A 12957-nucleotide genomic window follows, 5' to 3' on the forward strand; every position below is an offset into this window, starting at 1 on the left:
TGTCTATTTTAGGGCTATTCAGTTTTAGGGGTAGAGATGCAAAAGACAGTTACCGTTTATTAAGGACAGTTACCGTTCATTAGGTGGATTTAATAGTGAATAGCCCTAGGTGGCATTTGCAACGCTGGAGTTGCTCTCATGTCAGTCTTTCTATTTTAGCCAAAAATATTTATGATGTTTCAAAAATGACCACCAATTTCCGAAACGCGCCCACACACACCCCTTTTGAGCCTTTGAAATTAGAGATTTTTTAGTGTGCATAGAACACGAAGCGATACATAACATGTAATTATACAAGTAGAAAACCGGGAACAATGGGAAGACAGAACTGCCGCTTAAATATTTGAAACGCATATTGCCTTTTGTTGATCACTCACAGGAGTCAAAGAGTGCAGTGTCGTCGTTCTACTCTTCCCTCCCACTCCCAGTCGCAAATGTCGGAGCCTCAGCAGCCAATCGTCCTCTCCGACGAAGAAGAAGACCGAAATGTGCTCTCGTCAACCCCTCCTCCATTTCAATCATTCCACCACTCTAAGAGACGCCGAACCGAACTCAATCCATACCCGAACCCGAATCCTCCTCCTCCTCCTACTGTTCTCGTCCTCGACGACGACGACGACGACGGTCCCACCTCCTCCCGCTACTTGGTCCTCGATGAGTCTCCATGCACAAAAGCACCTTCGGACTTCCAAACCCAAACTAGGGTTTCACATTCCCAACACAAGTTCTCCGGTTGGCTGTTTGATTTCTGTTTTTGTTTCACTCTTTTTGCTTCAACTACGGTTTCCGTAACCCTGATTGTGAAATTGCTTATTACTTGCTATGTGCATTTCGTTCGAAAATTACGTGTTTATGCATTCTCTGCTATGCTTTGGTTGGTTTGAATTATATTATGATTTTGTAGAATTGCATTTTTTTGGCTAAACTTGGTTAAATTTGGTCATAGAGGCGTTGTTTTCTTTTCATTCAGGCGCCGATGGATTGGTATGCTTGGAATCTGATGACGAGTGTGAAAGTGGTTGTGGAAGGGGAAAGGAGGAGGAGAAAGAATCAGCTGGTGGTGGTTCTGGTGTGCTGAAGGACTTAGGTTGGATATCCGGATTTGACGAGTCCCCATGTTCTTTTGGTATGTTAAGGGTTGTATCTGTTAGACCTGTGGTTGTGGTTGGGTGTTCACTTTTGTTTATCAGTTTTGAATTCAAAAATGTTAATTAAAATGACTCATAACTCCATGCAATATGTTTTCGCTCCTAATATGGACCCTTCAGACACATGTTTATCAGGACGTGATGATCTACAACATGTTTCTGGGAGTTCTTCACAACCTACGGCTTTTCAAGAAGATATTGGTCAGGTAATTTTTTTTTTTTTCTGATGCTAGATGGCTATGGAGTAAGCAACACCTCAGGCTGCCATTTCTTATAACAGTATGATAGTTTAGAAACGTGATTCCTATCAAAGTTTGTATATTAGGCACGGCATTTTTCAGGATGTTTGAGGCATAGTGCTAGGAGTAACGCCTGGTAAAAACTTGAAACATGACTGATGAATTCCAGTTTTATGATTTGGATGTCAAAATGAGCTGATGAAGATGTCCAGGTAGGACTGGTGAAAATTCGTTAAAAGAGTAAAGATTGAAATGGAAGTTACTAAGGGAAAGGTTCTCTGTACTTCAGTATTTCAACAAATATATAACCTCATGAGAACAAATTTCATGTTCACATTTGTAGTCTAATGGCAGCACCATTATTTTAATGTTCTCAATGAATAAAAGTGTGCTGTTCAAATCATGAAATTTGGTATTTATTCTGAAGTTTAATGCCATGATGTGATCAGGTATTTGGTTATCCTGGCAAAGAAAATATAATGGATCAGACGAGAAACATTGTGAAACAGAGGAGAAAAACTAAAGCTATTTCTAAAAACGAAAATATTACACAAGCAATGGACAAAAAGAAGATGGCGAAAGAGGAAAGGATACGCCAAAGGGAAGAAAAGAATAAAAAAGAGCATGTAAGTTGCTCTTTATGATCTGTTCCTAATTATTTTTAACAGAAACAAGATGACTGATATATGTGAAAAACAGGAAGAGAAGCTGCAAAGAACATATCTGAAAGCTGAAGCAGCAAAAATGAAAAAACTTGAGAAAGAAAAGCAAAAGTTGGAAAAAGGAAAGTTTGCTCTAAAATCCATTGTGGCTGAGATTGATACGAAAGTATTGGAATTGGGGTCAGTTGGAGGTGTGGTCTTAATATTATTCTCCTTCTGTGTATGTATCTCGCATTATTTCATATACTGTAGCCGAGAAGTTGTTTGAATTTTTATGGTAGGAAGTCTGCTTACAAAGATTTCTGAAAGAGGGCTAACATACCGCATAACATCAAATCCAATAGAAAGATCAATTATCTGGACCATGACTGTTCCAGAACATATTTCACAGGTAATAAGTTTTCGGAATTGAAGAATAAATCATGATGTTAAAGGTTTATTGTGGGTGTGAATTGTGTGTGACTGGAGACTCGTTAGTAAAGGATCATGATAGGTGCATCTTCTTGGGTTGTATGCATAGCCAGATTAAACTAAATTTTTAAGGATTTCATGAATGTCGGCCTCACTTGATTTACTTTACGTCTTTGATGCATGCCTGGTGTAACCACTAACATATGCTAACCTCAATAACTGATTGCAGACTTCTCCTGAAGGAACAGAGGTTAAATACATATTGCTGGTGTACGAAGCTGAAGAATTTTGTAACCTTGTCATCAATGAATCTCTTTTGGACCAAGTTTTAAGTGTTCGAAGTCGTTATCCAACTTATACAGTGTGTTATCTAACAAATAGGTTGATGGCTTATATTGATAAAAGGTAAGAAATTGATGAAGATCAGGGTATCCTTGTGATGAAAAAAATAACCCTGCCATTGGACTCTATGAAATTGCAATAATTATGTATTGTGTGTTGAAGTTTTCCTTGCTAGAGTATCAGTTTTACCTTTTTAATTTTTGCTTTTGGCTTTTTCAAATTTACGGCTGGTGGTGAACCTGGAAACTACATTCTCTATTTTCCTCTCAACTATAAAAAAGCAGCTATTTGTTCGGGTTGTGCATACTCATCGTTGAATTGTTTACAATTTTAGGGAACAAGAAGTGTACAAGAACCCAACAAATCATAATGGCTGGAGACGCCCACCTGTTGAGGAGGTTGAACCATGAACACAAAATTCTTAGGATCGAGACGCGTTAATGCTTTATGGTGGTTCATACATGTCTTGCAGAATAGCAGTTCTTGGTTTTTTAGTATCTTAACTTCTCTTTTTTTATACCAGGTGCTGGCAAAATTGACCACTAATTTTATTAAAGTACATTCCAGGCTGTGCATAGATGAGGCTGAACTTGCTGAACATATTGTTGGTTTAACATGCAACTTGTCATCCTGCCAATTTAGGTATTTCACATGGCGTCACTCAGTTTTTTATCTATTTATTCTTCTTTCTACAGCTAGCTTAAGAAACCAAAATTAATCAAGACACGACAGCTTCCCAATTTAGTACTATCGGATGCATATATGTTCATAAAAACAGGAGATGGAACCCCAATGTGCTGCTCAAACTAGACCTTCTCTCACACCGCATTCACTTTCAACCCCCTAACCGTCGAAGTAGATGGACCTTCTATCTACATTTTTAATGTTAATTGATCGATATTCTAATTCTACCCTTTGCTCTAAAAATGCAGAAAGAAGTTAACCAGACTGGATGTAAATGCTAATGAATCTCTTACCATTAAGGACTGCATTGACAGGGATTTAATCAGAAAGAGCTCATGGTGAGTTGTTTGATGTCAACAGACAACATACAAAAGTAAAGCAGAATGTTTAAGCAGTACATATTCTTATCATCTCCTGTGGCTTTTACGACAGTGGTTCTAATTGATAATTTCATTTGATACACTTGTTTCTGGGGTCAAATGATTAGGATGATGGGTTCTAAACTGAGGATGCAGTGCAATATTTTTAGATACTAGGAAAAAGATGCTGAACAACTGCATAAATGAAAATGATTTGTCTGATTTTATAATTTTTATCATTTATCTAAGAAAGAGGTCGCACTTGGTGCGATGGCAAGTGCTTTCGCCCATGAGCGGTAGGTCTCGGGTTCGAGACTTGGGAGCAACCTCTCCATAAAATGGGGGTAAGGCTAGCCGACATTCACCTCTCCCAGACCCTGCGTAAAGCGGGAGCCTTGTGCACTGGGTACGACATTTATCATTTATCTAAGAGCATTTTATTTTGTACATGACATTTAGGTTAAAAGCTTTGGTGGCTATCCCGAAGGTACAGCCGCGATTTGCTATTGCTATATGGAAGAAGTACCCTACCATGAAACTTCTTTTGAGTGTTTACATGGACCCAAATATACCAGTAAGTATAAGATGCTGCAACCTGTCATGAAATATAAAAAGAACGTGTGTTGATTGAACTTGACATGGTCACTATCCCCTTATTTACGGAACAGATTTGAACTGTTTTGGGAAGGTTAATGAGTGATATGTTTCCTTAAGTAACAGCATGCATAATTCGCAAAGGCATACTTACATCCTGCAGCAAGCACATTGCTCATTGCTGTATTGAAGGCGGAATTCAAATTGTTTCTGCATATTCTATTTACTTTCGTTTTTCCCTACGTTTTCTTGGCTGCTAAGTATTGCAATGTCAGGTTTGCGAAAAGGAATTTCTGCTCAAGGACTTGATAACAGAGGGCTTACTCGGCGATGACAGAAGATTGGGTGAGGTTTGTTCCAAGAGAGTGTACAGAATACTTATGGCACAAAGTGGATCCATTAAAACTGATGATGTTGAGGACGGTGCTGATTTGTTCAGGCGTCAATTGACTTGAAAAAACTTCTCTCCAGATTTGTGTGGTACTTTTTGATCCTCCGGAGTCCGCCATGACCATCATAATCCGGCCGCCATGATTTATTTTTGGTAAATGTTATATTTAGGGCCTTAAATAGTAGTTCTTTATAATATAAAAAGTAAAAAGATTCTTGGCTGTATAAAAAAAATGGTTAATTTCATATTTCCCACCTAAAGTTTTACAGTTCTTTCACCTTGGTCCTTAAACTTTTTGAGTGTTAAAAAAAGGAGAAAAACTTGTGTTGCACAGATCACTATCACGGTAGCATTGCATCCTAATAATATAAGGATATGTTATTGTGAACCCTTAATGCAAGTGTCACGTAACAGTATAACTCATTAGTACAAGTGTCTAGTCCACAGTAGTAACGTAAAAGTTCACAGAACTCTAAGAACTGCAATAGAAGGACATGTTTTGCCTTCAACATACCATTATTTGATGAAAATTTTAACGAAAAACCATATTTTTATACTAAAAAGTCATTTTTGATACTATTTACTTTATCGTTTATTTTGTTTTTATTGTTAAAACTGAAAGTTTTCAAGCTCTTTTCATAGTTTTCCTTTATTTGATTCGTTTTTATAATGTAATCAAGAAACAACAAGTAATTTCCTTTTGACAATTATATTTTAGAAAAACACAAGATATACAAATTCGTACTATGGTTCGGTTTTGGTTTATTTTTCTCCTAAAACTTTTTCGGTTCGGTTTTCGAGTTGGGGTTTTCGGTTCGATTTCCGAACCAAAACCAGTCCTATGTATGGTAGCGAAAACACATCAATTGATCAACAAAGAAACTGGATATAAATCGAACAAACCAATAACAAAAATTAATCGTTGAACACACGGATCAAATCAACCTAATAAAATTAGGTGGCAGTTGAAGAGAGAATAAAACTCAGTTTGAGGTTAGAACCCCCTGAAACCGTGTATCTTCTTGTATACACCACCTGCCTCCTCGCGCCTTAGCCAAAATACAAGAGCACAAGAAGGCCCAAAATTTTGTTACAGTACAAACTAATGCAATGACACAAAACCGAGCGCAATGGCGTTCTAGGATTCATATAGCCGATCCCACTTAGTGGCAAAAGACTTTGTTGTTGTTGTTGTTGTACAAACTAATGCAAGAACGGAATGTTGTCATGCAAACTCAATAAAATATTGTTACGGTACAAACAATTCTAAGCTTGAAGTACATATGAAAGGTATATCAAGAACCGGTTACTAAAGCTAGACATCAATCTCATCCAAAGAAACCTTAACATAGCTAAATTCAAAACAATTCTCATACACAAACAAGAACAGTTAATCCCATCCTCCGAATCAACCACTAGAGATCCACAACATTCGCAAGTAAACGTACAAGGCACAAAAATCCAGCGGAGACTGGGACTGGGGAGAGTCGAGGATCGAGACAATGCCCTAGAAACCAGCTCTGGCAATATTCACGCAAAATATAATTACTTTCACAGGAGAAAAGACTAGAAGAAGAATGGAAAACACCCCTATGAAATTAAACCCAAACCCAGCAGGAGACTGGGACTTGGAGTAAGGGAACATACCTGTGAAGTTGCTCTCACCACCAGGTGCATGTAACAGGAAAATAACGACAGCAGTTTCCCTTTGACACAAAAGCAACCGATCCCTATAAACAAACAGAAGTGTTGAATGCCGCTAATACTTGAGTTTTGAGAAGTCAATAGATGCCATTAGAAAACCGAAAAACATGATATCGTAGTCTGCATTAGAAAAACTTTACTAAAATAAGTAAAAATCATATTCTAGGAAAATTACTATTGCTGTCTCTGTACCCAGAAAAGAAAAAATGTTGTCAGTTCACAAAGGTGCAACTTCTCTATAAAGAAGTTTCGGCAAATAGCCACTAGCAGGACTGGAATTAGCAAAATTATGTCAAATCAGTCATATGCACTACAAAACTGAAATGTCAAAGCACAGAAAGAAGATAAAATCTGAAAACAATTCCGCCCGGCATCAACCTTTAGATGTGAATCATGTGATGAGTTCAAGTGGGACAACTCAAGCATTCTTCATGAGACTCTATCCTGCACCATATTAGCAGAATATTTTCACTTCAAAATTGGTAAAAACCCCTGGATCTGCAAGTGTCTCTCAAGATTACAGAATTGAAATCAATTTACAAGACATTGTGTTAGCAATCCCTTTCGTATAATCAGCTTCCTTCTATTCTAATCCTCAAAAACATCATAACCTGAACTTATATCCCCATTGACAACAGAATCAGTATCTTTCATTAACTCTGTTAAGCCATCCAACAAAAGGTAAATTTCATCTCTCAGCCGATTTGTGTCCCCCACCAAAAAGGGTGAAAATTCATCGCCCACATCAACCCAAGCACAGCCAGGATCCTTCCTCACACCCAAGTCCCTCATGAAAGTCCTCACTCTCGCTAGGTTGTTCCAACAACCAGCAGCAGCATACATGTTAGCAATTAACACATAGTAACCAGAATTTTCCGGTCTCATTTCTAACAGCTTCCCGGCTGCCCATTCCCCTATCTCCATATTTCCATGGATCCGACATGCTCCAATAAGTGTAGCCCACATAGCAGAAGTTGGCTTGTAAGGCATCCTTGTGATAATCTCCTTTGCTTTGTTTAGTAGACCGGCCCTCCCAAAGAGATCAACCATGCAGGCATAGTGCTCCAAATTGGGAGTTATACCGTATACACTCAGCATCTTTTCAAATAGCATTTGGCCTTGGATTACTAGACCGGAATGGCTACAAGCTGATAAAATTGAAACCATAGTTACATGATCTGGTTTTATGTGTAACAAGTTCATCTCTTCGAATAACTTCAGTGCAGCTTTTCCTTCACCCTGGACTCCATATCCCGCAATCATGGAAGTATAAGTTACTTCATCCCTCTTCGACATTGAATCAAATACTCTTTTCGCCTGTAAAACCTTGCCCGATCTGGCATACATGTCCACAAGGGCATTCCGTAGCAATAAACAATCATCAAACACTACACGCTTTGTAATGTAGCAGTGGAACTCCTTCCCATGTTGAAGGTTTGCTACCCGAGCACAGAGAGGAAGGATGCTGGCAATAGTAACATAGTTAGGTTCAATTCCTGAACACAACATCTCCCTAAATAAGAATGAAGCTTCCTCAGCTCGATCCATGTGAGAATAACCAGAAAGCATGGAGTTCCAAGTAATTATACTCCTATCTTCTATCAATTCAAACAAAGTATAGGCTTTCCTAAGGTCTTTGCACCTAGAATACAATGTAATCAATGCATTATTAACATTATCATACCCATCACAACCACTACGAATCGCAAAACCATGAATTTCCTTCCCTAATTTAATGGCTCCATTGTGGGAACAAGCACTCAAACCAATCGTCAATGCTACCGAGTCCAATAAAATACCACAACTTATCATTTGAGAAAGCAACTCAAGAGCGCCCCTGAAATTACCTGTCCTCAAGCACCCACCAGCAATTGTATTCCAAAGTAAGATATTAACTCCAATACCCTCCATCTGCATGTTTCCAAACAACTCGAATGCATCCGTCCACATGCCCTTGGAGGCATAACCAGAGATCATTGCATTCCAAGAAATTGCATCCCTTGTGGGCATTTTGTCGAATAAGTGACGAGCAACGTCGAGAAGCCCAAATTTCCCATACATGGAGACCAATGAATTATGCACAAATAAATTCCACTCCTGACAACGAGCATCAATGGACTTATGTACCTCCCTGCCAAAACTTATATCCAATTTTTCACCACAAGCCTTGAGAACAGATGGGTAAGTGAAACAATCTGGCCTAATCCCCTTGTTGACCATTTGTTTATACGTAGAGAGAGCCTCATCCACAAGTTCATTTTTAACATATGAAGAGATGAGCACATTCCAAGGTAGAGGATGCAATATATTTGAATTCTCAATAATGATACGAGCCTCAGCATGGAGATTAAAGCTTGAGTAAAATGTAACCAGCTTGGGAACCAAAATGGGGTGTCGTTCAAACCCCAATCTGACAATATGTGCATGAAGCTGTTCACCCTGCGGTAATGTTTTATGGTTGGCGCAAGATAATATAACAGAAGAGATGGAATGTAAGATAAGGTCACAAGTAGGAGAAGAGGCATAGAGCTGCACAAGAGAGACAGTTTTGAATGCTTTTGATAAATTTCCTTGGCTTGCATAATTCTTGATGGATGTAAGAAGAGAATCTATCATAGAATCATCAACAGCTGAACCTGTTTCCGAAATACATAAAGCAGATGAGTTCCCAAATTGTTTCGTTCCTTCCTTCCAGCTTTTAGGTATGAATCTTTGGATTTGAGATATAGAAAGGCCTCTTGGGATGAAACGAGAATAAGATGGTGGCATACACTATAAGGTATCTTCTGCACATAATAACATGGTAAGCAAGAACTGATCGCATGACTTTGCCCAAATTTGCAGCAGGTGTCTCAAGAAAACTGGCTAATAGGAGATCCACTTTTGATTATTAAGATCAGGGACAACTAATCAGATTAAAAAGAAAACCATATCTCTCCTGAAAAATAATTAGAGAAAGTGTTAGAAAGGGCATATTTTATACAAGGCTTTTTAGCCAAAATGGTCCCTGAGATTGTCATAACTGCTCATTTCAGTCCCTAAGATTTAAAATCGATTGAAGTGCTCCATGAGATTGTCCACCATCAATCATTTTGGTCATTCTGTGAAAAATCTTCGTTAAATTTAAGAAACCACCAGTTCAAGTGGAGGGGTTGATATGATAAAAATACCCTCAATTTAACGAAGATTTTCACGGAATGACCAAAATGATTGACAGTGGACAATCTCAGGGACCACTTCAGTCAATTGTAAATCTCAGGGACGAAAGTGAGGAGTTGTGCCAATCTCAGGAACCATTTTGGCTAAAAGGCCTTTATACAGTCATGAAATGTGAGACCGGTCACCATATGTATACATCTTAAATGGTTCATATACAGTAACTTGAAAGTAGGGTGTGTTTAAATTTATGCGTGTGCTTGTGTGTGTGCATGAGGGAGTGCCTCAAACTACGACCAAATTGATCAGTAAAAGTAAATGACAAGACAACACATAACAGGTTTTGGTTAAATACTTTGCAAAACAAAAAGTACCATGGCAAGTTACACAGTTTCTGATGTGGCCACTGGCACAGTAACATATTCTGAATTTTTGGGAACGCACAAGTAGAGTCCTATTCCTTCACAACGCCCAGCTGCTTTTCTACTTTTCCACTTTTCCACACCCATTGGCACAACAACCATTTTCTTTAATCTTTTATAGGCTTAGGGAGTGGAATTTATGGTTGATTACTTTAGGATGTAATCACCGTTTAAAAGCTTAGGGCATAGGGCTTAGCTCTTAACTAGGAATCTAGAATCTGTACTAATCTCTTGTAACCAAAAAAAGGTCTCTCAAAGAGAAAGTAATTCATTGAATTGAACCAATAAAATTGGCAATTGTGGTCCTATTTAAGTTTTCCTTCTTTTCAAGAAGGAAATTTTGCATCGTTTCCCTTCAATCTGTATTTAAAATCAGTGTGATGCTGGAATTTATCTAAATACTCTATTGCAGTGATTCCAATACCCTTTTGGTGTGATACCAAAGGCAGGGGTGAGTCCGGATATCTACCCCGTTCGTATTTATTCCTATTGTCCTGCATCACGTATTCCAGTAAGGAACCAGAAACTAAGACTACCCATTAAATCCTATAAAAGTTTCAGCCCTTCTAAAAAGAGAATCTACTATGAGTACATTTATTATCTAACATTATAACTTACTTCAAGCATTCTTTCTTTTTGTAATTTTATTTTAAGCGTTCTTTACAAAGTGCTACTTAACTGTTATTCTCTGTTGGAAAGGATCATCTCGCCAGTTCACAAAGTGGAAAGAAGGTTGATTTCTATTTAATAAAATGCACAATTAGGGCACAGCTACAGAGTTGCAGATTTGATAAATCATTTCCATGGGACATTAATTTGCACGTAAAAACGTGAGAACTTAGAAATACAATCTGTTTCTCACTGCTGAAGTTTGGTATTTTAAATCAAGTAGGTTTTGTTTTGTTCTTTATAATCCAAAGGGGAAAGAGAAAGAGACGACGAAACAATCCAAACCTCCTACTGTTGTACTTTCAAGTATCAAAAGATGAGGATGCTAGACAGCTACCAACCCAAAAACAAGCAGCATCCTACAATAATCATCAGCCCATAACACCTTAAAAACAAATCCGTAAATTCGAAGTAAGAAACCAAACAAACAATTAAACAAATAAACCACATACAAAAGCATATTGATTTCAATTAATACTAGTAATCACAACAAAATCGAAAATTTATTTGCAAGTTTCCAAAATTAACAATCCAAGTATTTTCAATTATTCTTTTTCTCTTTCCAGGAAACAAAACAGTTAAATATTAACGAAAACCATAAATACAATACAATAGGAACGAACAATACCTAGAGCAAGACGGAGAAGATGAAACCGTGGCGGCGGTGGCGGTGGAGATTAGGAAGCACAGTCTGAAAATGCAACATGAAGAATCTGGAGGGGCGGAGCGCAGAGAAAAGAGAGGCTGAGGCTGAGGCCGACTGAAGATGGCAACCCAGCAGACCCAACAACTCGCAGAATTCAGCTATCGCGCGGGTGGGATTCGCTGGACAATTGAGGCTTTATACGTTGCAGGACGGCGGGGACTGTGAAGTGGGACAAGAGTTTGGGTTTTATTGAGGTTTAAAGCCGGTCGTTGCCTTACTCATCCAACAGTCAAAAGGGATGAGATTTAAGGTGGGCACGGTGCATTCGGTCCGGTTTCACTCTCAAACCACAACCGAAAAGAATTGTTATTAACACTTCAAAAATCTTATTCTACATTCTAATTTTTTTATATTAGGAAAGAAAAATGCATTTGTGAGGAGTGTAGAATAAAATTTTTGAAGTACCAATAACACTTCCCATTCTAAAATATATAAACTAAAAAAATAGACGGGTTGTGTATTTAATATGCAACATTCGCCTTTATCATACTCAATGTACTCTGATAATAGTTTAATACAAATCAAACTCATTGATTCTTATATATAGACATCACACTTACTTAAGCCATCGTAAAATACTTAACATTAAGATTATATGAATCAGACAACCAGTCAAATAGTTCTCATTCATATATATATATATATATATATATATATAGAAAATCAAACTCACCATAACAAATATTGAAAGCCTAATGGTTTATTCAAAGTTCATTTTGTTTCAACAATAAAAAATGCAAGTGAACATGAAAGCTTGAAGATTATCATGGGTAGGGTAATAAATCTACAAAAAAAAAGTTTAATTTTATGTTAAACAATATAAAACTATTACTAAAGGACTATAAATACACACACATCTCTTTACCTTTCAAATACTTCTCTCAACTTTCAGCTGCTAGATCAAATGATTTGAAGAATATCAACTGACAGAAATTAACAGGGTATGCATGGGAGGTAAAAAGAGGGGTGTGGTAACACCATCCTAAATACATTATAAACATGTAATCAACGGGAAAATAAAGCTACAAAGACACTACATAAAAAAGACGAATTAAACTACAATTATTATCTGACAGTCAAATATAGTTCTTGTAAATATACATATTTAATATAATTATTATTTAACCAATAAGATAATGATTTTATTAAATACACGTTAGTATTCAAAAACTCATTTGAAAGTCTTTTCAAATAGATTCATATGTATGGGCTTGTGCAATGTTCTCATTTTATTTAGTTAGGTCATCTCCAACCGAATGGTTCAGATGGGCAAAAGGCTGAAAATAGCCCGAAAACCATATCCAAATGAGGGCTAGGCCAGAGGGCTCATGAGCCCATAGAATCTAAAAGGGCCAAAGGGTCAGAGGGCTCGCCCAATCCAACCCTCAGCTGAGCCAGAAATTTTAGCATTCCTGTTGGATATAACCAACAGGAATTCTAGGCCAAATTTCAAATGCAACGGCTAGCTGA

At 37.6% G+C, this 12957-nt stretch overlaps 2 protein-coding genes across 6 annotated transcripts; one reads left to right on the forward strand and one right to left on the reverse strand.

The window, feature by feature from the left end:
• Window positions 1-298: 298 nt before the first annotated feature.
• Window positions 299-5107, forward strand: LOC126603489 (crossover junction endonuclease EME1B-like). Of its 3 annotated transcripts, none has more exons than XM_050270345.1 (12): window positions 299-732; window positions 971-1126; window positions 1284-1354; window positions 1837-2013; window positions 2087-2240; window positions 2331-2440; window positions 2690-2865; window positions 3137-3200; window positions 3326-3444; window positions 3735-3824; window positions 4305-4419; window positions 4715-5107. In XM_050270345.1, the coding sequence occupies exons 1-12, from the start codon at window positions 435-437 to the stop codon at window positions 4892-4894; spliced, it is 1710 nt and encodes a 569-aa protein (XP_050126302.1). In that variant the 5' UTR covers window positions 299-434; the 3' UTR covers window positions 4895-5107. The 3 variants fall into 3 exon arrangements, with proteins under 3 accessions (XP_050126302.1, XP_050126303.1, XP_050126301.1); XM_050270344.1 differs by having other exon boundaries at window positions 300-732; window positions 1269-1354; XM_050270346.1 differs by lacking the exon at window positions 4305-4419 and having other exon boundaries at window positions 1269-1354; window positions 4715-4932.
• Window positions 5108-6037: 930 nt separating this feature from the next.
• LOC126605786 (pentatricopeptide repeat-containing protein At1g71490-like) lies at window positions 6038-11711 on the reverse strand. Of its 3 annotated transcripts, XM_050273220.1 has the most exons (4): window positions 11410-11711; window positions 6913-9472; window positions 6478-6560; window positions 6038-6350 (listed from the first exon to the last, which is right to left on the reverse strand). In XM_050273220.1, exon 2 carries the CDS (start codon window positions 9301-9303, stop codon window positions 7123-7125), a length of 2181 nt encoding a protein of 726 aa, XP_050129177.1. In that variant the 5' UTR covers window positions 9304-9472; window positions 11410-11711; the 3' UTR covers window positions 6038-6350; window positions 6478-6560; window positions 6913-7122. The 3 variants fall into 3 exon arrangements, with proteins under 3 accessions (XP_050129177.1, XP_050129176.1, XP_050129179.1); XM_050273219.1 differs by having other exon boundaries at window positions 6478-9472; XM_050273222.1 differs by lacking the exon at window positions 11410-11711 and adding an exon at window positions 11067-11303 and having other exon boundaries at window positions 6478-9472.
• Between the last annotated feature and the right edge of the window lie 1246 nt (window positions 11712-12957).

This window comes from Malus sylvestris, chromosome 15, assembly GCF_916048215.2.
Source record: "Malus sylvestris chromosome 15, drMalSylv7.2, whole genome shotgun sequence".
Classification (NCBI taxonomy): domain Eukaryota; kingdom Viridiplantae; phylum Streptophyta; class Magnoliopsida; order Rosales; family Rosaceae; genus Malus; species Malus sylvestris.